General features: G+C 41.3%; 1 protein-coding gene and 1 long non-coding RNA gene across 18 annotated transcripts in view; one reads left to right on the forward strand and one right to left on the reverse strand.

Moving 5' to 3' along the window:
• The first annotated feature begins 37 nt into the window (after window positions 1–37).
• Window positions 38–22908, forward strand: LOC107401779 (uncharacterized). Of its 4 annotated transcripts, none has more exons than XR_013051675.1 (6): window positions 38–183; window positions 7588–7872; window positions 8342–8425; window positions 11226–11347; window positions 16112–16222; window positions 19972–20148. It is a non-coding gene; the product is annotated as an uncharacterized LOC107401779 (long non-coding RNA). The 4 variants fall into 4 exon arrangements; XR_013051678.1 differs by lacking the exons at window positions 7588–7872; window positions 19972–20148 and adding exons at window positions 6922–7011; window positions 22773–22908 and having other exon boundaries at window positions 58–183; XR_013051677.1 differs by lacking the exons at window positions 38–183; window positions 19972–20148 and adding an exon at window positions 22773–22908 and having other exon boundaries at window positions 7785–7920.
• The window catches only part of Kif27 (kinesin family member 27), a 96408-nt gene continuing 83878 nt past the window's right edge, over window positions 10792–23321 (reverse strand). For 7 of the 14 annotated variants that reach the window (XM_076573447.1, XM_076573456.1, XM_076573448.1 and 4 more), the window contains 4 exons: window positions 18294–18500; window positions 16633–16831; window positions 14527–14700; window positions 10792–11303 (listed from right to left, as the gene is read on the reverse strand). In XM_076573447.1, the coding sequence (XP_076429562.1) occupies window positions 10840–11303; window positions 14527–14700; window positions 16633–16831; window positions 18294–18500 (1044 nt within the window). In that variant the 3' untranslated portion in view covers window positions 10792–10839. Of the gene's footprint in view, window positions 11304–14410; window positions 14701–16632; window positions 16832–18293; window positions 18501–23321 lie in introns of all 14 variants that reach the window. The other 7 variants (XM_076573449.1, XM_076573455.1, XM_076573452.1 and 4 more) reach the window with 2 other exon arrangements.

The following is a 23321-nucleotide window of genomic DNA, read 5'->3' on the forward strand; positions in this document are numbered from 1 at the left end:
TTCACAATCCCACAGAACTCTTCAGACTGTAGGTTCTACTCCCTCAAGTCTCGTCCTCCCGGCTTGCCTGCTCAGGTCACGGATACTCCGATCTTGAGATGAAGCATTTCTTAATGTTGCTAGATACGTATAAACTAATAGGAAGGAGCTCCCTCTGAAAACCCATGCTGAACAGGCGACATGGTAACGTCAAATTTGCTCTGATTACTTCTGTATCTGGTAGCATAGATCAGGACATGCCAATGATGATGTCTGGCAGTCTGACTACCTTCCTATGGAATGAACTACCAACTGAAGCAGGCTTCTTCAGCTTCAAGAAATGTCATCTCCCAGCTCTGGTCTGGTTCAGTTACTCTGAAGTGACTATTGCTAATGGAAGAAATAACTAATAGCCTAAAATACTGGTCAAAATCTCAGTAAAAATGTAGTTTTTCACTCATAAGTCAAGGGTAGTCACACAGTATGACTGATGCCTAGGAAAATGGATTCAGCGAGTGTTTAAAATACTTTGCTGACAGAAGTCACATGAAAATGCAGAGGATATGGCAGCTCCTGTTGTTAAGATCTATGACTATACTGGAGGTCAGCCCATTTAGAAAATGCTTTACTACATGCATACTGGAAGTTATTCTACTTACATAGCCTTTGGGAACCCATCTCATCCTAAACAATGCACTACTTATATACTTTTGTATATTTCTCTGGTAAAGCAACAGACTGTTTGCCATATATAATTTAAAATAGTCATTTTTCTTCTTAAAGTAATTAAATGTTGCATTTGAAAATTTTTTAAGAGTAAAAGAATGATAAGTGGCCTTTTTATTTTTAGAGGCTTACTGGTGGTTTAGAAAACACCATTAATGCACTCTATTAAGATTATAACTGAGGTTGTGATCATTGGTGATACCCAGAGCCACCTGAGAAAATGTCCCGTGAGAGGAGATACACTTAGGCCGAGGCCTAGAATTAACAATTCAGATGCTGCCCAACCTTGAGATGATGGTAATTTCAAAGAGACTGGCTTCAGCATAAAAGTATTCTCATTTCATTCTTCCTATCTGGAGAATGCAGTCACACTAAAAATAACAACACCACCAAGCTTAAAACTGGCAAATTATCAGAACTATCAGTTAATAAATCCGCTAAATCCTCAGTCTGACCGTGTTGGGGAACGTCGCTGCAAGCCACAAACAACAGTGGACAGTTCAGCCTCTCAGGCAGACAGATGGCTACTGGTTTTAGTCAGTTCTCAGTGAAAACCTTTGCACATGGATGTTTTTAATGAAGGAAAAATTAAGCAAAATAATTGAGATTATACTGCTTAGTAGAGATGAATCAACAGGTTGTCCAAGTCAGATATTTGGCCAACCCTTCCTGGTTCCCCACTGTAAAATCACGTAAGTCTTCACTAGTTCCATTAGTTATATAGTGATGACTTCTTGTGTGTCACCTGTATGGCTTCTTGTTTCCCCCAATTCGGCCTTAGAGGGCTTTTTATAAAATCCTGAGTAACTGGATTTATGTTGACGTCTTTGATCCACTTGGATTTGAGTTTTGTGCATGGTGACAGATATGGATCTATTTGTAATCTTTTACATATTGACATCCAGTTATGCCAGCACCATTTGTTGAAGATACTTTCTTTTTTCCATTGTATAGATTTGGCTCCTTTGTCAAAGACCAGGTGTTCATATGTGCATGGATTAATGTCAGGGTCTTCAATTCGATTCCATTGGTCCATATGTCGGTTTTTATACCAGTACCAAGCTGTTTTTATTACTATCACTCTATAGTAGAGTTTGAGGTCAGGGATGGTGATGCCTCCAAAGGTTGCTTTATCGTATAGGATTCTTTTAGCTATCCTGGGTCTTTTGTTTTTCCATATGAAGTTGAGTATTTTTCTTTCCAAGTCTGTGAAGAATTGTGTTGGGATTTTGATGGGGATTACATTGAATCTGTAGATTGCTTTTGGTAAGATTGCCATTTTTACTATGTTAATCCTACCTATCGATGAGCATGGGAGATCCTTCCATTTTCTGATATCTTCTTCAATTTCTTTCTTTAGAGATTTAAAGTTCTTATCAAAAAGGTCCTTCAATTGTTTAGTTAGTGTTATCCCAAGGTATTTTATATTATTTGTGGCTATTGTAAAGGGTGATGTTTCTCTGACTTCTTTCTCAGCCCTTTTATCATTTGTGTATAGGAGGGCTACTGATTTTTTTGAGTTGATCTTGTATCCTGCCACTTTACTGAAGGAGTTTATCAGCTGTAGGAGTTCCCTGGTAGAGGTTTTGGGGTCACTTATGTATACTATCATATCATCTGCAAATAGTGAAAGTTTGACTTCTTCCTTGCCAATTTGTATCCCTTTGATCTCCTTTTGTTGTCTTATTGCTCTAGCTAGAACTTCTAGTACTATATTGAATAAATATGGGGAGAGTGGACAGCCTTGTCTTGTTCCTGAATTTAGTGGTATCGCTTTGAGTTTCTCTCCGTTTAATTTGATGTTTGCTGTTGGCTTGCTATAAATTGCTTTTATTATATTTAGAAATGTTCCTTGTATTCCTGATCTTTCTAAGACCTTTATCATGAAGGGGTGTTGGATTTTGTCAAAGGCTTTTTCAGCATCTAAGGAGATGATCGTGTGGTTTTTTTCTTTCAGTTTGTTTATATGGTGTATTACATTGACTGATTTTCGTATGTTGAACCATCCTTGCATCCCTGGGATGAATCCTACTTGGTCGTGATGGATAATTGTTTTGATGTATTTTTGGATTCGGTTTGCCAATATTTTGTTGAGTATTTTTGCATCAATGTTCATGAGGGAGATTGGTCTGTAGTTCTCTTTCTTTGTTGCATCTTTGTGTGGTTTGGTAATCAGGGTAATTGTAGCCTCATAAAAAGAGTTTGGTAGTATTCCTTCTGTTTCTATTGTGTGAAACACTTTGAAGAGTATTGGTATTAGTTCTTCTTTAAAAGTCTGGTAGAATTCTGCACTGAAACCATCCGTTCCTGGGCTTTGTTTTTTTTTTTTTTTTTTTTTTTTTGGTTGGGAGACTTCTGATGACTGTTTCTATTTCTTTAGGGGTTATTCGTCTATTTAAATGGTTTATCTGGTCTTGATTTAATTTTGGTATGTGGTATTTATCCAGAAAATTGTCCATTTCTTCCTGGTTTTCCATTTTTGTGGAGTACAGGTTTTTGAAGTATGATCTGATGATTCTCTGGATTTCCTCGTTGTCTGTTGTTATGTCTCCCTTTTCATTTCTGATTTTGTGAATTTGGGTGCTCTCTCTTTGCCTTTTGGTTAATTTGGCTAGGGGTTTGTCTATCTTGTTGATTTTTTTCAAAGAACCAACTCTTTGTTTCATTGATTTTTTTGTATTGTTCTCTTGTTTTCTATTTCATTGATTTCAGCCCTCAATTTGATTATTTCCTGGCGTCTATTTCTCCTGGGTGAGTTTGTTTCTTTTTGTTCTAGAGCTTTCATTTGTGTTGTTAATTCATTGGTATGGGATTGCTCCATCTTCTTTATGTGTGCATTTAGAGCTATGAATTTTCCTCTTATCACTGCTTTCATAGTGTCCCATAAGTTTGGGTATGTTGTACTTTCATTTTCATTGAATTCTAGGAAATCTTTAATTTCTTTCTTTATTTCTTCCTTGACCCATTGATGTTTCAGGTGGGCATTATTCAGTTTCCATAAGTTTGTGGGTTTTCTATAATTTTTGTTGTTGTTGAGGTCTAACTTTAAGGCATGGTGGTCTGATAAGATACAGGAGGTTATTCCAATTTTTTTGTATCTATTGAGATTTGTTTTGTGTCCAAGCATGTGGTCAATTTTTGAGAAGGTTCCATGGGGTGCTGAGAAGAAGGTACATTCTTTTGTGTTAGGATGGAATGTTCTATAGATATCTATTAAGTCCATTTGAGTCATAACATCTGTTAGGTCCTTTATTTCTTTGTTAAATTTCAGTCTGGTAGATCTGTCTTTTGGTGAGAGTGGTGTGTTAAAATCTCCCACTACTAATGTGTGGGGTTTGATGTGCGTTTTAAACTTTAGTAGTGTTTCTTTTATGAATGTGGGTGCTTTTGTATTTGGAGCATAAATGTTTAGAATCGAGACTTCATCTTGGTGGATTTTTCCTGTGATAAATATGTAATATCCATCCTGATTCCTTTTGATTGATTTTAATTTGAAGTCTATTTTATTAGATATTAGGATAGCTACACCAGCTTGTTTCTTAGGTCCATTTGCTTGGAAAGCCTTTTCCCAGCCCTTTACTCGGAGGTAGTGTCTGTCTTTGACGTTAAGGTGTGTTTCTTGTATGCAGCAGATCGATGGGTCCTGTTTTCTTATCCATTCTGTTAGCCTGTGTCTTTTTATAGGTGAGTTGAGACCATTGATATTGATGGATATTAATGACCAGTGATTGTTAATTCCTGTTATTTTTTGTGGTTGTGTTGTGTTGCCCTTCTTTGGTATATGTTGGTGTGGGATTACCTATTGCTTGATTTTTCATGGATGTGTTTAGCTTCTTTGGGTTGGATTTTCCCTTCTAGTGCTTTCTGTAGGGCTGGGCTTGTGGACAGGTATTGATTAAATCTGGTTTTATCCTGGAATATTTTGTTTACTCTGCCTATGGTGATTGAGAGTTTTGCTGGGTATAACAGTCTGGGTTGGCATCCGTAGTCTCTTAGTGTCTGCATAAGATTTGTCCATGATCTTCTAGCTTTCATAGTCTCTATTGAGAAGTCTGGTGTTATTCTGATGGGTTTGCCTTTATATGTTACTTGGTCTTTTTCCTTTGCAGCTCTTAATATTTTTTCTTTGTTCTGTGTGTTTAGTGTTTTGATTATTATGTGGCAAGGGGACTTTTTTTTGGATCCAGCCTATTCAGTGTTCCTTAAGCTTCTTGTATCTTCATAGGTATTTCTTTCTTTAGGTTAGGAAAGTTTTCTTCTATGATTTTGTTGAATATATTTTCTGTGCCTTTGAGTTGGTATTCTTCTCCTTCTTCTATCCCTATTATTCTTAGGTTTGGTCTTTTCATGGTGTCCCAAACTTCCTGGATGTTTTGTGTTACGACTTTTTTGTCTTTAGTGTTTTCTTTGACTGATGAATCTATTTTCTCTATTGTGTCTTCAGTGTCAGAGATTCTCTGTTCCATCTCTTGCAATTGGTTGGTTATGCTTGTTTCTGTAGTTCCTGTTCGTTTAGTCAGGATTTCTATTTCCAGCATTCCCTCAGCATGTGTTTTCTTTATTGTCTCAAATTCATTTTTCAGATCTTGGAATGTTTCTTTCATCTGTTTAATTGCTTTTTCTTGGCTTTCTTTGATTTCTTCCCATTTTTTGTTCGTTTTTTCTTCCATTTCTTTAAGGGAGTTTTTTTATTTCCTCTTTAATGGAGTTTTTCATTACCTCTTTAAGGGAATTTTTTATTTCCTCTTTAAGGGAATGTTTTATTTCTTCTTTAAGGGCCTCTATCCTCTTCTTAAAGTCGTTTTTAGGGTTGATTTCTTCTGTTTCTTCTGTCTTGGTATGTTCAGGTCTTGCAGGTGTAGAATCACTAGGTTCTGATGTTGCCATATAGGTCTTTATGTTGTTGCCTGTATTTTTGCACTGGCGTCTACTCATCTCTTCCTCTGCTCAGTGCAGGTGGTGTCTGTGTCTGAGAGTGCCTCCCTTGTTCTAATTTTTAGTCTTGGTTCAGTAGGAGTTCTTGGTTAAGTTGGTGCTATTGGGCTGTTTCTTCAGGAGCAGCTGATCTCAGTCGGTGAAGTATACACTTATGATTCTGGTAATCTGGTTTGGTGGCTGGGCAGCGCCTTCTTCTGTGTTCCCAGGTCACATTTTGTTCATTTGTCAACTCCTCAGCTGATCTTGTTTCTTAAGACTTCAAACTGTAGGGATCTGAATTCTCTCCCAGATGGATTTCAGCTGAGCAGGGTCGTCTTACCAACACCTCCAAGTTGTTGGGTTTCACAGGATCAGCAGCTGGGCCCTGGGTTGGCCTCAGACGGAGTGTTCAGATTCATTCTGGTTCTGTCCCACGGAGATAGCTTCTTCCCCGGGTGTTGGGGTTAGAGGCGTCCCTGCCTCTGCTTGTCGCTGCTGCTGGGCTCGTCTACCTCTGCAGCCCGCCGCCGGGCCTGTATGACCCTGTCAGCCGCAGTTCCCGGGCCGTCTACCTCTGTGGGCCGCCGCCGCCGGGCCTGTATGTCCCTGCCGGCCAACGCTGGGCCTACCTGCCTGTGCTTGTCGCTGCTGCCGGGGCCTGTCTATCTCTGCGGGCTGCCGCCAGGTCTGTATGTCTCTGCTGCTGCAGTCAGGCTTGTATGTCCCTGTCGGCCTGTCTACCTCCGCGGGCCTACCTGTGTCTGCTTGTCTCCGCTGAGGGGCCTGTATGTCTCTGCCGGCTGCCGCCGGGCCTCCAGGGTGAGCTTTTAAGCACAGCAACCATATCCTGGGTTGTCATACTTGAGTTAACAAGAACAGTTAGCCAGAAGTGTAACTAACTGCAGAAGTCAAAAGGCAAGGTCAGTGCACTTAGAGACTTCCCCGAACTGTGGGCTTTGATGGGTTAGGCTTCTGAAAAGTTTTGGCAGGTGGTGCTGTCTACACGCTGAGTGTTACAGCCTGAACGGCACTTCCATCATGGAGTCAGTTGTGCTAAGGTCTGGGGCTCTGTTACAAGGGCCTTCCTATAAAAAAAATTAAAATATACTAAAAGAGACAAATACAGCTTGCCTTCCCTAGGGGAGGGGTTTCTTTTAAATTCTAATAAAACTGTCTCGAGTGGGAGCAAATGAAAACCACTGGAAACATTAAAAACTGACACTGTAACATAAGGCTTTCTTTCTTTCTTTTTATAACTTCCCTGGTTCTGATTACTCTCATGCTTGGCTCAATTCAAAGGATGTTATGACCATCAAATACCATTTTCAGTATTTGGTGCCTGTGAGCAGTTCATGCTAAGAGGAGCAAATAAGCAGTGACCGTGTGCAGGTGAGGCGTGTATTTCTGTAGAGAATGTAAACAGTTAAATCCCTTGCAAAGCCAGCCACCAGCAGCAACTGCAGTGGTAAAGCACTGCCTTCTGGGTGGATGTGCCCTTGTGGTGAGCCAGGTAAGTGACCCTACCTGTGACCCTAACTACACCACTACAGGCTCACAGCCAGTCCTCAGAGCGCTAGAGACAGTTACTGTAGAGGGGCTCATTCTCACATTTGGTACGTTTTGAAAATGTTACCCAGATTAAGACAGCCTATAGCATGTTCCAGTTTTAAATGTAAGATACACATAATATTTTTAAAATTCCAAAGAAGAGAACTATCACTATGAATGACCTTCTACTTGGACCCCTGCGTATCATCCTGCACCCAATGTTTGAGAACCTGTGCTGAGCACGAACTGCCCTTACTAGTGATTTGATTCCATTACAACCAGTCATGTAAGGCACCTGTTCTTAAATAAGCCTGACTTTATTGCTGTAGGTTATTATAAACAAAGTAATAGCTAACAAAAATCAAGTCCATGTCATTAAAAATCATAATGTATTTCTGTTGACTCTTTGAAGTCCAGGTTCATAAGGATATGAGTAACTGAGGGGCCCAAACAATTCCATCAGAAGTGAAATCGAACTAAAGCAGCATCCAGTGCCGAGGGCAGCAGAGCACCTTCTAGTGTGCCCACAGCCTGCGGTGACCCCAGCTCAGGACGGGGCGCAGAAGCACCTGCATCCCTGCTGTCATTCCCCACGGTTCCAGATTTACAAACTTCTCCTACAAACACTCCAGTTAGGGACGGAAAGGATATTTAAAGAGGCAAACCACTCTCCCTTTAAATGTTCTGTTGCACGTGGAAAATGTGAGAATATACCGAACAACAAAGATCCTGTTTTATATAAGCTCAGAGGTGGTGGCACACACCTTTAATACCAGCTAGGGAGGTAGATGAATCTCTGAGTTCCAGGCCAGCTTGGGTACAGAGTGAGTTCCAGGACAGCCAGAGCTGCACAGAGAAATCCTGTCTTGAAAAAACAAAACCAAACCAAAGCCCCATTTTATATACACTGAGAAAGTCAGGCTGAGGAGACGGAGGTCAAATGCTGCGTAAGCACGAGGATCTGAGTTCAGTCCAGGTGTGGTGGGGACTGTAAACCCCAGCATGGCAGGGGTGGGGCGGGGCGGGGCGGGGCAGGGCGGGCAGAGAAGCAGGTGCTCTTGGGGGCTTGCTGGCTAGCCAGCCTACTCTAGATAGTGATTAGGTTCAGTGAGAAACTCTTTCCCCAAAAATTATGTGGAAAGTACCCAACTTCCTTCTCTGGCCTCCACAGGCACATGCCCAGTGAATATGCACGAGCAGGCAAATGCATGCACACCCCCATGGAGAATGAGGCTGAGTTTGCACTGGGGAGGAGGTACCTTATATTGTGATTACTTTGTAAGCATACTGATCGAACTAGACTGAATTGTTCAACCTAAATTACATGTTTGGAACATTATATATGTTTTAGTATGTGAATAAAATCTATCAAGGCATATACAAGATACAAATGAAATGTTTAACAAAACAGGGGAAAAATACTTTTGTTACTTGGCAATCAATTCATATTGTATTGTCTGATGAAATCATTGTAGTTTTATGTAACTTCTGTTGCTTTGCTAGTGAAAACGAGGTTTATATTTCCACAGGTACAGTAAATGTTTTAATCAAAACACATAATTATATGAATTACTTACTGAGGCATAGCACGTTATTTATTCTTAAAGAAATTTACAGTTAAGACCTTCATTAATAAAAAAGATATTTACTGCTACATAATTGTTTTTTGAGACAAGGTCTCTCTATGTAGTCCTGGTTGTCCTAGGGCTCACTATATAGACCAGGCAGACGGAGATCCACCTGCCTCTGCCTCCAAAGTGCTGGGATTAAAGGGGTGTGCCACCATACCCAGATTAACATATAACATGTTTAGTTGAAGGCACTGACTTTTTGCCACAAGACTAATATATGATATTGTGTGTGTGTGTGTGTGTGTGTGTGTGTGTGTGTAAACATAGATACACTTTAAAAAATAAACTCAGCAAGGAAGGAGGTGGCAAGAGAATCAGTGGGAACTGAGTAAGCACCTGTAAGCTACTGGCTCCACACAACTTTAATTAGTCGAAAAAACCCAAACAAAAACAAAAACCAACCCTGACTTACACATGAAAGTTTGGAAAAGGAACAATATTTCAGGACATTATAATGAGATGTTGCCTACCATAGACAAATATGGCAGGGAAAAACTAATTGCTCATTTAATTGAACCGGAAAAACTTAGAGGGAAATGTTAACAAGATTTCATGTACATATTTACACCCCAGTGCCATCGGGTCTTCAAAGCTGGAAAGCTGAGATGGTCAGGTCTCAGCTTCTAGCCTGTCAGATGCATGCATTACCCACGCACTCCACAAGGCCATGCTGCTCCTTAGAATGCTGGAATGTTTTATGTTACTCTGTGTGGTTCCCTGTCCTGTTCCAGGAGCTGCAGACATTTCTCACAATTCTGTCATCATATGAGACATATGAGAGGGATGTGAAATGCACAGGGCAAGATAAAGGTGAAAACTTGCATTCTATTGTATTATCAAACAAAGAATATATAACTATAAAAATGAAAGATACCATGTTAGAGTTAAGGCTGATGTGCCACCTCTGTGGATCCTAACAACTGTGATGCAGCCTTGGCCCTCAGGCTTAATTCTGGCAAACATTTTCATCTTACCAAACAAACACAGTAGGTAGGTAACTCGGGCACAACTGGGATTTATCTGGAGCTAAAAAATAGCAACATATGTATACTTTAACATTCCAACACTTAAGGGTTATAATGTATATATGCCTTATATACATTAATATGCCTTTATATTATATAGAATATAATATGCCTTTATATTATATAGAATAATATACATTTGAAAAGTGTTTTAGTCTTAGTTTTGTTCTTCAAATGTACTTAAAAAATAAAGCAAATATTCCTGGAAAAGAACTTAAATATACTTATATAGGTAGAAATAGTTCAATGTACCAAGCATTCAAAAATGCATTTATGAAATAGTAAAACCCTAAAATACACTATGGTACACAAGAGTACCATCTGGCCATCCCTTCCCTCACATCTAGAATCCACTTATGAGTGAGTACATACTATGTTTGTCCTTCTGAGTCTGGGTTACCTCACTCAAGATGATACTTTCTAGTTCCATCCATTGCCTGCAAATTTCATGATATCATTGTTTTTTTTACTGCTGAGTAGTACTCCATTGTGTATATGTGCCACATTTTCTTTATCCATTCTTCAGTTGAGGGACATCTAGGTTGTTTCCAGGTTTTGGCTAGAGGGCACCCAGGCAGGGGGATAGGGATCTGTCCTTGGTCTATGGACAGGCTTCTGGGAATCCGGTGCCTGTGGTGTGACACCTTGCACAGCCTTGGTGCAGTGGGAAGGGGCTTGGACCTGCCTAGGCTCAGTGTGCTGGGCTCTGCTGACTCCCCATGGGAGACCTCGATTTGGGGGATGTGGGGATGCGTCGCGTGGCTTGGGAGTGAGGGCTGGGGGGTGGGAAGAGGGAGGAGGGGGGGAATCTGTGGATGGTATGTGGAATAAGGAGAAAATTTCTTAATAAAGAAAAATGAAGAAAAAAAAAAGAGTGCTATCAACCCCCCTTTCCTATATCCTGGGAAAAAGCTGGTGACCCTGAGTTTTCATTTTGTAAGTTAGAAACAGGGATCAGTCACATATTTACTAAATTAAAAGTTTTATTGTCCAATGCCTATGCTTTGAAGTCGCTAGGTTTCCCCGGGTACTTCAAGGGAATCAGCAATTACAGACCGGGTCCCAGCTCCAAGACCGGAGCGTCGCAATGACAGCTCCAGAGCAGAGATCTGACGTAATTCTCTGCGACACAGTTTGACAGGCGTGACACCCTGAAGCTGCCCCGTATTTCCCACAGGCTGAAACCGGGAGGGCGGTGGACTCGGAGGTTGTTCCAAGGGATGGTCCTCGGGTTTATCGGCATTGGTTAACAGTTGGCCACTGGAGGGTGCTAACGAGCCGTGGACTGGAAGTGAGTCTGGGCTACCTTCCAGAGTCTGCACGGGCAGTGGTTCCGTTTTTAAGCTACTTGAAGAATTGTCTACTTCTCTTTCTCTTCCACTCATTTTTGTATTTTCAGTTCTAGATGCCCATTTTAGTTCTTCAGAAAGCACAGCCGCCTCTTCCGGATTCAAGACTCCATCTCCAGCATCACGGTCTAAGGAGAATCCACACAAAACAAAAGAAACATCTCAAAACCAGGTACTAACTACAGCATTATGATTGAACATAAACAGTGTTTTCAGACTTTTGCTTAATGACTTCTTCAAATAGATGTGTGACTAAGAATCAATCTTGATTCACTTATAAATTTCTTGAAATGTGAATAACAGATTTTTTTTTAACTCACTTAAGTTGAAAAATCATGTAGTGATTTTGGTACTCTCTAGAAACCTGAGTACTTGGTGTGTCTCTGAAATCTTTTAAAAAATAGTTATTAATTTTTAAGTTTAATTTAATGTAATTCACTGTTTTATTTTGTGTGAATAGTGTTTGCCTGCATGTGTGTCTGTACACCTACTGCATATATGTGTATGATGCCTGCGGAGAGCAAGAGGATGCATATGCTTTGTTTGGGACTAGAGCCGGAAACTGTGAGCTGCCATGTGGGTACTGGGAACCAAACCTGCGTTCTCTGGAAGAGAAGGCAGTGCTTTTAACCGCTAAGCCACCTCTCTAGCCTGAAGAGTTATCTATTTTCATGTATCTGAGTGTTTTGCTTGCATATATGTATGGGTATCACATGTGTGCAGTGCCTGAGGAGGCGAGAAGAGGTTGTCAGGTCCCCTGAAGTTGGACTTAACAGGTGTTATGAACCACCTGACATGGGTGCCAGGAACTGAACTTTGGGTCCTGTGCAAGACCAGTGAGCCATCTCTCCATTCTGACTTCTCTCTTCGCTTGGCTTGTTACTGGTTAATGCCAAGTTCGGGCCAAATTAAGCCTGCTCTGCCCTTACCTCCAGGCACTCATCCTCACATACACGTATGAAAACCCGGTCTTGGCTGGCCCCTAGCATGATAGCAATATTCTGTTATCCATCTGTAGTCTGTGATGTGTTCCACAACTTCTGCTATCAGAACGGAGGTCAGGGCATACACCTTTGGTGAGTACAGCCCCGTTCAGTGGATCATTAAGGGTGACTGGAGAGTTAAAACCTCAGAAGTCTTCAATTATAACATACCTAATATAAAATCTTGCCTGTGGTTTATCACATAGTTAGTAGTGATAAATCAGTTGCCAACTTTAACACGTGATGTCAGATGTTTAGTACACTTTTTAGTCCTTGAAGTTAAAATGTAAACACAGGTGGTATCCTGGCAGCACTCAAGCCCACACAGGGTTACCTTCTCCCTCTACCTGGAGCTTGCCTTTAAACTGACCCACATTATCAAGGGAGCAAACTGACTGTCTGCTGCAAGTTCTGTCTCTGACCCCTCACCCCCACCCGCACCCCCACACACATACATGCACACACAATAAATAATAATGGAAAGAAACCCAGTGGGCATGTCTGGGTCCTGGCTTCCCAGGTCTTGGTCTCATGTACGACTGCTCAGAGAGCTGGCTCCGTGGGCAGACACTGACGGCAGGACTGTTAAAGCTCACTGGTGACTAGAAAGCTTGCACAGCCAACTTCGGGAGCCACTGCTTAGTGTCAGCTTTGTGTCTGTCCTACCTCCGTGTGAAGACCTGTGCCAGCACCTAGTCCATTCGTTCTGGTTTGGAGGGAAGCTTTGAAAAAGCTTCACAATAAGTTCTGCTTGGTTTCCCCAGTACCAGGGATCAAGCTCAAAGTTGGTTGTTTTAAACCCTGAATTATAAACTAGAATATGGTTGGCTTAATATCTTCTTTAGTCATAGAAATTATTTTTAAAAATCAGCTAAAGTGTTTCTTCTATAAACTTCCTAACTTTTAAATCTGGGGTCAAGCTATTTCAGAAATATTGATTGCCCTCCTATTTTGAGGTCTTATAAAAAGGAATAATATATTACTTTCCAGGAGCTTCTGACTTTTGCCGAGTACTTTGTCATGGTAACTGTTCTATTACGAAGGGACTGATTTTACATATGTACATTTAATGGTTATACAAGGAAATATCTTTGAATTTGGTCATGTTTTTAAATTTCTGGAGGGCACACCTTAGGACTGACCTGAGTTTCACTTGTACTATTCTACTTTGAACATTTTTTTAAAGTCTTGTTTTAAAAGATTCATTTATTTATTATGTGTTTGCATGTATGTTTATGTGAGGCTACAGGATTTCAGACCCTCTGGAGATGGAGTTACAGGTGGCTGTGAGCCGCCATGTAGGTCCTAGGTCTGTGGCAAGAGCGGCCAGTTCTCCTAACCACTGCATTTCCTCTGTACAGTGTTTATGGTACTCAGAAGGCTTACTTTCTTATAACATAGGAAAGTAAGAGTTAAATGATAGGGCCGCCCTAAGGGCTGAAGGTCAAGGATAGCAAAAGCTACTCTCACATAGCAGGCAATCAGTAAAAATAATCATTTCTACAGCGTGTGTATTACTTAGCATAGCTTATATATTTAAGTTTTACACATTTTTAATGTTTGAAATCAAGTACATTCCTTAGTGGTTAATAAGAGAATGTTAACAAGGCTGTAGCTACTGTTCATATTGATAAACTCCAGGGCAGATTTACAAGTCTGCACTAAGGCTAACCTTAAGAGTGTATACTTGCTGAGCATGGGTGAGGTACAACACTCCCAGTTCAAGAGGGAAGAGGTTCAATTCATTAATTCACCACAAAAGGAAGAACTAAGTGCAGCCTTTATACTACCACAAGATATGATTTGAGACAACCTTTATTTGGAGTTAATATATTCTTCTGAAACAATACTTTGGGCATATTATACTTTCATTTTCAAATTTGATTTTAATATTTTCCATAATGAATAAAGCTTTGCCCATAAGAAAAAAGTGATCACCAGGGGGTGATTGTGGTGGTGGTGGTGGTGGTGGTGCACCTCTTTAATCCCAGCACTGAGGAGGCAGAGGTAGGTGGATCTCTGTGAGTTCGAGGCCAGCCTGGTCTACAGAGTGAGTTCCAGGACATCTAGGGTTATACAGAGAAACCCCGTCTCAAAAAACAAAACAAAATAAAAAACAAAAAGAAAGAAAAAAAAAGAAAAGCATGACCATTATCTACACACATACATGTGTTCATGTTCCCAGCACTCCTCATGGGGTCTGTCTTACATACAACCTGAGGAAACACTGTCTACAGAGACACATTAAGTACCTCCCCTAAACCACCTTGTCACTCGGGAAGTGCTCACTATGCGTCAGGCAGGACCTCAGCAGATGTTTGGGAGGGGGAGGCAGGGTTAATATGGCAGGTGGCACTCAAAGCCTTACGCTCTGCTAACGAGAGCTGCCACGGCGATGGTGATGCTCCTCCTCGGGCAGTCTCTTTCAGTTTCTTCTTAAGATCTCTGCTGGTTTTCTTATAGAAGTAAAGATCTTTTTCCAGTTGCTGGATTTTATCTTCGTATTTTTTTAAGGTTTCTATAACGCCTTCTCCATCTTGCTCTACAAAGCAAAAATTTACATTTAACCTTGGCTTTAAACAAATGATTCAAAATTATACTTTAGCATAGCTGCAGACTGACTTTAAAGGGTCAGAAGTATGTTATACATATCTGTTACCTGAAGGAGAAGTATGTTATACATATCTGTTACCTGAAGGAGAAGTATGTTGTACATATCTGTTACCTGAAGGATTTGTTCAGCCACAATATGGATTCTTCTGGCTATAAAACTTCTTTCAAAGAATCGATCCCTTCATTTCCTTCTCTACCTGCCACGTCCTGCTCACAACTCAGCATTTTTTGCCATTACTACTAACAAACCTTATCAAATGGGCATTCCTCTTAAAAACAACTCAATGTGTAGAACTCTACCAATCATCTGTGTTAATATATTATTTCAAGCTTGCATTAGGAACTGTGGATATATGGCAAGTTATATGTCTGGGTTTATAGGTCCGAGAAATATACAGTAAAACACACACACACACACACACACACACACACACACACACACACACACACACACACACACAAGAAAAGCTGCGAATAATGAGCCTAGAAAGAATAAAATAACAAGGAAAAAAACACTGCAGAATGGGGGGTGGGGAGCTTTGGTTGTTGTTCCAGGTAACTTAAGACTTCTAGTTAATGTTGTGAATGTGTACCATTGTTCTATAATGATAAAATCCAGTTTTCTGACCTTCAGAAAATACACTTTCAGAGCTATGCCCTCCTTTGTACAGCACATATAAAAATGTAACTCTATTGGTATTCAATCTTCTTTTGCTATCCTTCTATCTTATTTAACCCATCATCTAGCTATAAAAATTACTTCAAACCAGTAGCATTCCAATGGTAGAATGCATGACTAACATGCAAGGCCCCAGGGTCTGGTCTTCAGCACCAAAACCAAAAAGGCCAACCAACCAAAAGCCACATAGCCTATCAGCTTTATTTCCCATACAAACACAGTTGAAATTAGAAAATTCTCAAATTGTTAGTAATTTTAATCATAGCTACTGTGTATAATCTGCATGCATAACTATAGGAACAACTGGGTCGTTATTGATTTTTTTGAGACACAGTGTCATGAGAATAAGAGGTGCTGGGAACGGAACCCAAGGCTTCCCCATGGTCTGTGGCGCTCCACCAACTAAGCCAGGACTCACTGCTCTGCAATTCTAGCCATCTCAAAACCAGGCATTCAATTCAGTTACCACTTCAGAGTTATTAGACAGAACTACAGAAGGAACAGGACATATTTGAATGCAGTGGGGTCCTGCCAAGGGAAATCCTGTTCGTTAGGCAAAGTTACATTTACATTGTAAAATTAGCTCACTGTCGTTTCCTCAAGACCCAAATTTATGTTTTCCAATTTTCTGCTTCTTTCAAATCCCTTTCACCCATTGCAGCTCTGTATTCAGGAACCTCAGGGCTAAGCAGCCTGAACGAGAGCTGAAGGAGACTCGGCTGGCAAGACTGTGTTGCCACAGCACCTGTTTGGATACCAGCCATGTACTCAGGTAAGGTGAGGCCACTTACCTGTGTGATAGCTCTCTTTCTACACCAGAATCTTGTGCTGCTGGTCATTCATAATATTATAGTATCATGTGTCCATCAATTTTGACCTATGATATAACTCAACTAAAATTATAACAAGGAATATAACCAGGAATGACAACAGAACCTATCACTCATCTGTACATGAAAAAGCCAGAAGTTGTCTTACATTTCCACACAAGAGGCAGACTAACAGACCAACAGGATGAGAGGAGGTTCTGAGTGCCTGGGAGCAGGTACGAAGCATGGTAGCCACACACGTAAAGGCCCAGATTGTCTGTAAGGAGGAGCTATGCACACACACTGGGAGATCCCACTCTGGCCTGGCTTCCTCCTCGGCACTCCCCACCTCAGCCGACACCCAAGGGGTTACCTCTGAAGTGATGTAACAACAGCTGCATCTTTTGTTCGTGTTCCTTTTGCTGGAGGGTCAGTCTTCGGTCACACTGCAGTCTCAGATGCTCCAGTGCAGACTCTAACTCGTGGACCATGTTATCCAGTTCCAGAACCTTCACTTTCATCTCTTTATTCTGCAATTGTTGTTTGCGCTCAGCTTCTCGCAAATTAATCACCTATCAAAGACATTTTTTGGCCTTTTAAGTGTAGCTTACATAGCCTAACACAAAGATCAGTCCAGTTTTCTTGGATTACTCAACCTCAGTAACATCTTCAGTGCCTTTGAAAAGGTGTTGGATGCCTTGGCAAATGCTGTAAAACATAACTATAAAATAGCCTAACAACCTTTTGAATTTGTTGGAATTTTGAATTGGTAATATTTTCATTTTCAATACAATAGTGCACTAATAGCCACCACTCTAAAACTTCTTAGATAAGATCACTGAGTTCAGATTTTATGATTCTCTTTCTTGCTTGCTTTTTCTTTGGAGACAAGGTTTTTACTGTATACCCCTGGCTGGCCTTGAACTTGCCTCTTAAGTGCTAGGAATGTACAGACATGTGCCACCATGCCTGGCTATAACTGTTTCTCTAGTCCACAAGGATACTGGGGTATGTTTCTATTCTTGCAACATCACTCTGTCTAAGTTGAAGAGCATTCTGACATCGACACAGAGGTTCCTCTTGAGGCCATGCATGTGTCTGTTAAGGTCTGCTGTGCTGTAGGAAGCAGAGCAATGTGGACAGTGTCTGTGCAGTAGAACCTGTCAGGAATCTCCAATGACCTCACTAAAACAGCACCTACTTCTACACAGCAGCCTTGGGCTAGGAGCCCTCAGGATGCAATCAGAGACTCTATCTCCAAGCCTAGGCCACATGCCAACAAAGCACAGTCTCATCAGTAATAGCTACTGACTACTGACTGATACACAAGCCTCAGATTTTCATTTTTTTTTTTTGAGATAAGATCTCACTATGTAGCTCTGGCTCTCCTGCATGCAACTCATTATGTAGACCAGGCTGGCCTCAAACTAACAGAGATCCACCTGCCTCTGCCTCTCTAGTGCTGGGATTAAAGGTGGTATAATACTATCCTGAGCTTTTCATTCACTTTATTTCACACAAATAGACCTTGAAAAAGCCTTTGTCTAACTTTGTATCAACTGTTGGATACTCTCATTAATTCAATATATTTTTAGGGAAAAGCCATTTTTCATGATGTGTATCTTAAGTGAAAAAATATTAGAGAAAATGTGAACATATTCTCAAGGACACAGAATATGTCCATCAGTGAACAGTAAGTCCTTTGATTTCTGTAAGGCGATCTCATGAAGCGATCACATTCAGACGAATAAAGCCTATCCCTGCCACCGTGCCCCACGTCATCTCCACCAGCTCACATCATGATGGGAAATGCACAGTGTAGTCTACTCACAGCAACGGAGGAAGGAAAACTCGCAGGGCCCTAGAATTTTCATGAACAGCATTTAAATTTAGAATCAAGGAATAAGAAGGAAGGCTATAAATTAAAGTTATGTCACCAAATCTTTCAATCTTTTAGTTTCTTTAAAAGTTTGATATAAATAAGGGTACCTTGACCATTTCTTGTAAGGGAAGTGTTGTTCCTTGGAAACATACCTTATTGAAATATTTGAAAAGAATAGCTCTAATCTCAGTAAGATTTAGGCAAACCAGTTTCCCCACGACATTAGCTTCACTCTGAGAGAGATTCTGGAATGATGCTCTAAGTGAGTTCTGGCGACTCCGGATGCTTTCGTTCTCGAATTCAATCGCAGCTTCCAAGGCTTCTATTCCTTCTTCAAGTTGGAAAAGAAGATGTTCTTCCTAGAGACCACAGAGAGCATTCATCTTAAGAAAAGGTATAACCTGAATTCTGTCACACGCTTAGCTCAGATCTTACCATGTGACAGAGCCTCTGTCTAAAGGACTATCCCCTTAGACTCTCACTGATGTTAAGGATTCATTCGGTGTTTGCGATTTGCCTAAGCTGTATGATGTATCACCTGACATTGTACAATGCAGAATCATCAAGTCTTCACCATAAACATTACATAACAAAATGGAAGATGTAAAAGCTAAGTGAGTTCCACAATGTTCCAAGGCTATGCAGCAAACACTGGTTACCTAATCCAAAGGATACACCGGAACATGGCCTCAGCTCACAGAAGTTGCAATACTGTCATCTCCTTCCAATATTCCTAAAGTGCATTTAAGTGTAGACTCTCCACTAAGGAGACCTGGTGGATCTGTTGCACCTCCAAAGAGTGCAAGGACAAAGGGAAGGGACACCTGCACTTGGAACCAGCAAATGAGAACCGTGATCAGAAGAGTCTCTGGAGGAAATGCAGCAAAGGTGACAGAAGCAGTCAGACCCGACGAAGTGGAACGTTTCATTCCTATGAAATGGACCAGCCACAGAGGCCTGTGCCTAAAATTCCAGTACTTGGAAGGCTAAGGCAAGAGAATCATGAGTTCAAGGGCTGCATAACAAGACCCTATTTTAACCCCCTTCAGAAAAAAAAAAGATTCCTATGAAGCATGGTGATATACTGTGTACTCTAATAAAATAAAAAATAATTTACCTGAAGACCAGAGGACAGAACAAGCCACTAGATTAAACATAGAGGCCAGGCAGTGGTAGCAGATACCTTTAATCCCAGTACTGGGAAGCACACATGCTTTTAATCCCAGGAAGTGGTATGGCTGGGTGGAGAAAGGTATGTAAGGCGTGAGGAGCAAGAACTAAAGGCTTTTCGGCTGAGGAACCCCTTTCAGCTAGAAGTCTCTTCAGGCGGAGGAGTTGGCGAGGTAAGAGGTGGTGGCTGTGGCTTGTTCCTTTGTCTCTCTGCTCTTTCAGCATTTACCCCGATATCTGGTACTGGGTTTTTTTTTTTAACTGAAAGACCATTTCGCAGTTCATGTACAATGAAGTGTTATTTTTTAAATGGTGGCACTATAATATCAGTTAATATACTGTTTGTGTCAGAAGACAAAATAGTCCTTTGAGTTGTCCAAATTCATGCTATCTGGGAGAAAGCAGGGGAACCCAGATCCTAGCAATGGAGACTTGGATGTATCTCTGTATCCTATGTCTGCACTGAGGTCACCTAAAGCAAGCTTCTCCAGGAAGACTACCTGACCCATACTCACATCCTTGCTGCTGAGCACAGTATTTATCACATAATTTAAACTTACTATTTGTTGAATGTGTTAATGAAAATTTAAAAAAATATTTCCATTTCCTCACCACTCCTAAGAGTTGTTAGTGACTCCCAGACCTCCTTTTTTTTCCCAGCTCAAGAATCAGATAATGACTTCACCTAGCAGGAAGTCAAGTATTTACGTTAAAAAGCCATCTTATAAAATCTTCTGTAAGAGCAATTTGGGGAAAACATTCAATTGCCATTTCTCTGTGCAGTAACTAACCATCCTTTGCTTATATGATAATTGTTCCAAAATAAACAGAATAATCATATTTTGAAAGATTAACTTTTATGATTTTACATTGTGTATATTGTGTATTGTCTGGCATGTGAGTGCAGGTGCCCTGCAGAATCTAGAAGAGGATGTTGTCTGTCTTGGAGCTGGAGTTACAGGTGGCTGTGAGCTGCTCAGTGTGGGTGCTGGGAACTGAACCCAGGTCCTAGTCACAGAAGCCATGTTTTCAGGCCCAACAATCACATTTTTAAGAGGAAAAAACCACCTTAAATACTTTTGAAAGATACGTAAGTGAATGAATAAAAGGAACCTAGAAAAAGAAGCGAGTTAACTAAAGAGAATACATCTGACTTTTCAATTGATACTCAGATAATATTTTATCAAAAATAAGAAAATTTTGCTGAGATCTATTTAGTATTATTTTAGTTTCCATAGTTTAGGATGGAAGTCAAGGAACTGCTAAGAAATATGAGGTCTTATAACTATAGAACCCTGAGGACTGTCCACTCCAAATAACTGCTGCACATGGGCCAGTGCCATGGCTCAGTGGGCAAAGGCTTTTGCTGCCAAGCCTGCCTACCTGAGTTTGTACTCTGGAATCCACACGTCAGAAATAAGGAACCAACTTCCTAGCTGTCCACTGACCTCCATACATGTGCTACAGCATACAAGCATGTGCATGTATACACATGTTAAGTGTACATGTATACACACACACACACACACACCCCACAATGAAATTTTAAGAGTGAAAAGGTAGAAATATGATGAAGCACGCCACGTGGCTGTGGGTCCCTCTAACTCAAGGTAAGTGGCCATGGGGGACCGTACAGCACATTACCATTACTTTGCACTAAAGATATTGATAAAGATCTGAGACAACCAGTCCAGGTGAGTCCTAGAGATGTACTTTTCTAATAGCTTCCTAGAGAACAAGGCCTACAGCACTGGTCTCTAAATGTTTTAGACCACACATTCCTTTCAATAAGGAAGTGAAACAAAAGACTAACAAAAGCTCCCTCACAAGTATTGTGTTACCTGTACATTTTGGATAAGTGAATGTTTAATCGTAAGAGAAGGAACTGAAGTCGGAAAGGCAGACTAGACATGAAGGTTATTCCATCCCTTCCTGTACACACTTCTCAGAGAGCAGCTCTGCAGCGCTGAGTCTGCAGCAGCGTGGACAGAAGTGGGAAGCAGTATGTCGATAAAATGAGCCTCGTCAGGAAAACAAAGACGAAGCGTTTCCAACCCACCTGAGCAGGATAAAAAGCTGACAACTGAAAGTGGGGAGCAGGAGAGCGGTCAGCGGAGACTGCTAAGTGAGGAGGACAGTGAGGGTTAACAGGCACCCCAACACAGTCAGAGAGACGATGTAGTTCTCGTGTTCCACAGCAGAGCAGGTGTCCCGGTTAGACACAGCTAGTCACTTGAGAAGGGCGTCCCAACCGCGGGGCTTCCCAGACCAGACTGACCTGTGGGTAGATCTGTGTGGGACTGTCTTGACTGCTGATTGATACAGGAAGACCCAGCTGACTGTTGTTCTGGGATGTATACAAAAGGGAGCTCAGCGTGAGCCAGAAGCATGCCAACAAGTAATGTTCCTCCATGGTTTCTGTTTCAAGTTCTTGCTCACGTTCCTGCCCCGACTTCCCTCAGTGAAGGACTGTGACCGGAGAGTTGAAATAAGCCTTTCCTTCCCTGAGTTGCCTTCGGTCAGAGTATATTATCACAGCAACAGAAAGGAAACTAGGACAAAACTGGTAGCAGAGAAGTGGGCTGTTGCTATGATCAACCTGACCACACTGTTTTGAGAAGAATGTAGAAGACCTTAAACTGTGGGCTAAAAAAGCTGTTTCTACTCAGAGCTTAATAAAAACATACAGTGGGCAAGGAGAACAGGGATGCTAAGGGAATGCAGACGATGGGGCCTGGGATGTGGGTCAGAGGGAAGCCAAGACTCTAGGAAGCCTTGGGATGGGGCCATCGTAGGACATGGAGTGTCTGATCAGCTGGGACTGAGAACCTGCTATGATCAACAAGAGGTCACACCACTGAAGGAAGTATGTTCCCCCGAAGCGGCAGGAAGTATCTGCTCAGGGTCAGCAGAAGCTAGGCTCTAAGGCAGCCAGTGCTGTGTCTCAAATTGGCAGCCAAACTTGGCAATTTACAAAAGTTCCCACAAAGTACTGGTTTGGAAAGCATGAGAGATTGCAGGAATCATAGAGAGTGGGTGACATCTGGTGCCATGTGGCAGGGACAAAAAGTCCCTGAAGAAAGGCCGAGAGCCCATCAGTGAAGGTGTACCCTCAGTGGTAGTGGATGTCTGCCAAGGACAATGGCAGGTGCACAGCTGAGCAGGCACAAGCCTGCCAGGCGCACTGTCTGTGCTGTGGATGGCAGAGATGATGCAATGAGATTACTGTTCAAGCCTTTGGGAGCTGGAAATGGCAGTGAGTGAGCCCCAGGGTCCAGATGTGAGCTTCAGGATCTAGATTTACATTGCTAATTGTTTATATACCCTAGTTCTCTTCTTCTGGGGTAAGACAGTGTGTAACTTTGTTCCGCAGAAGCCCACAGTTAAAAGACTTTGGACTTTGTATTTTAGTTTTAATTTATCCGTATGTTTATGTCTCTGTGTGTATTCCATGTGTGCAGGTGCTCAGAGTCCAGAAGATGACACAAGTTCCCCTGGAGCTGGAGTTACAAGTCGTTGTGAGCCACTTGAAATGGTTTCTGGGACCTGAACTCCAGCAGCAAGTGCTCTTACCACTGAACCATCTCTCCAGTCCTAAGAGACTTTTAACTTCTGGGGTCTTTTGGGGGTAGGGTCAGGGTTCAAGACAGGGTTTCTTTGTGTAGGCATGGCTGGCCTGGAACTCACAGAGATCTGCCTGCCTCTACCTCCCAAGTGCTAGATTAAAGGCATGCGCCACCACTGCCCAGCCTCAAATATATCATTTTTAATTTTTGGATTTCATCAAAAAATGGAAGTGTTCTGTTTTTAGTGAATTGTTGGGCAATTTGCTACTAAAACGATCTAAAGTCTATCACTTATTGTAAATAACATAATTAGAAAAATAATTACTGTAAAAAGAATAATTTTAAGCAAGTTTAAAGACATCAAGATAGCAAGCTATTCCATACCTATTCGTGTCTTGGGTCACTTTAGAATCTCCTTCCATTAATTTGCTACTGGCAGACTTA

Source organism: Peromyscus maniculatus, chromosome 5 (genome assembly GCF_049852395.1).
Source record: "Peromyscus maniculatus bairdii isolate BWxNUB_F1_BW_parent chromosome 5, HU_Pman_BW_mat_3.1, whole genome shotgun sequence".
Lineage (NCBI taxonomy): Eukaryota > Metazoa > Chordata > Mammalia > Rodentia > Cricetidae > Peromyscus > Peromyscus maniculatus.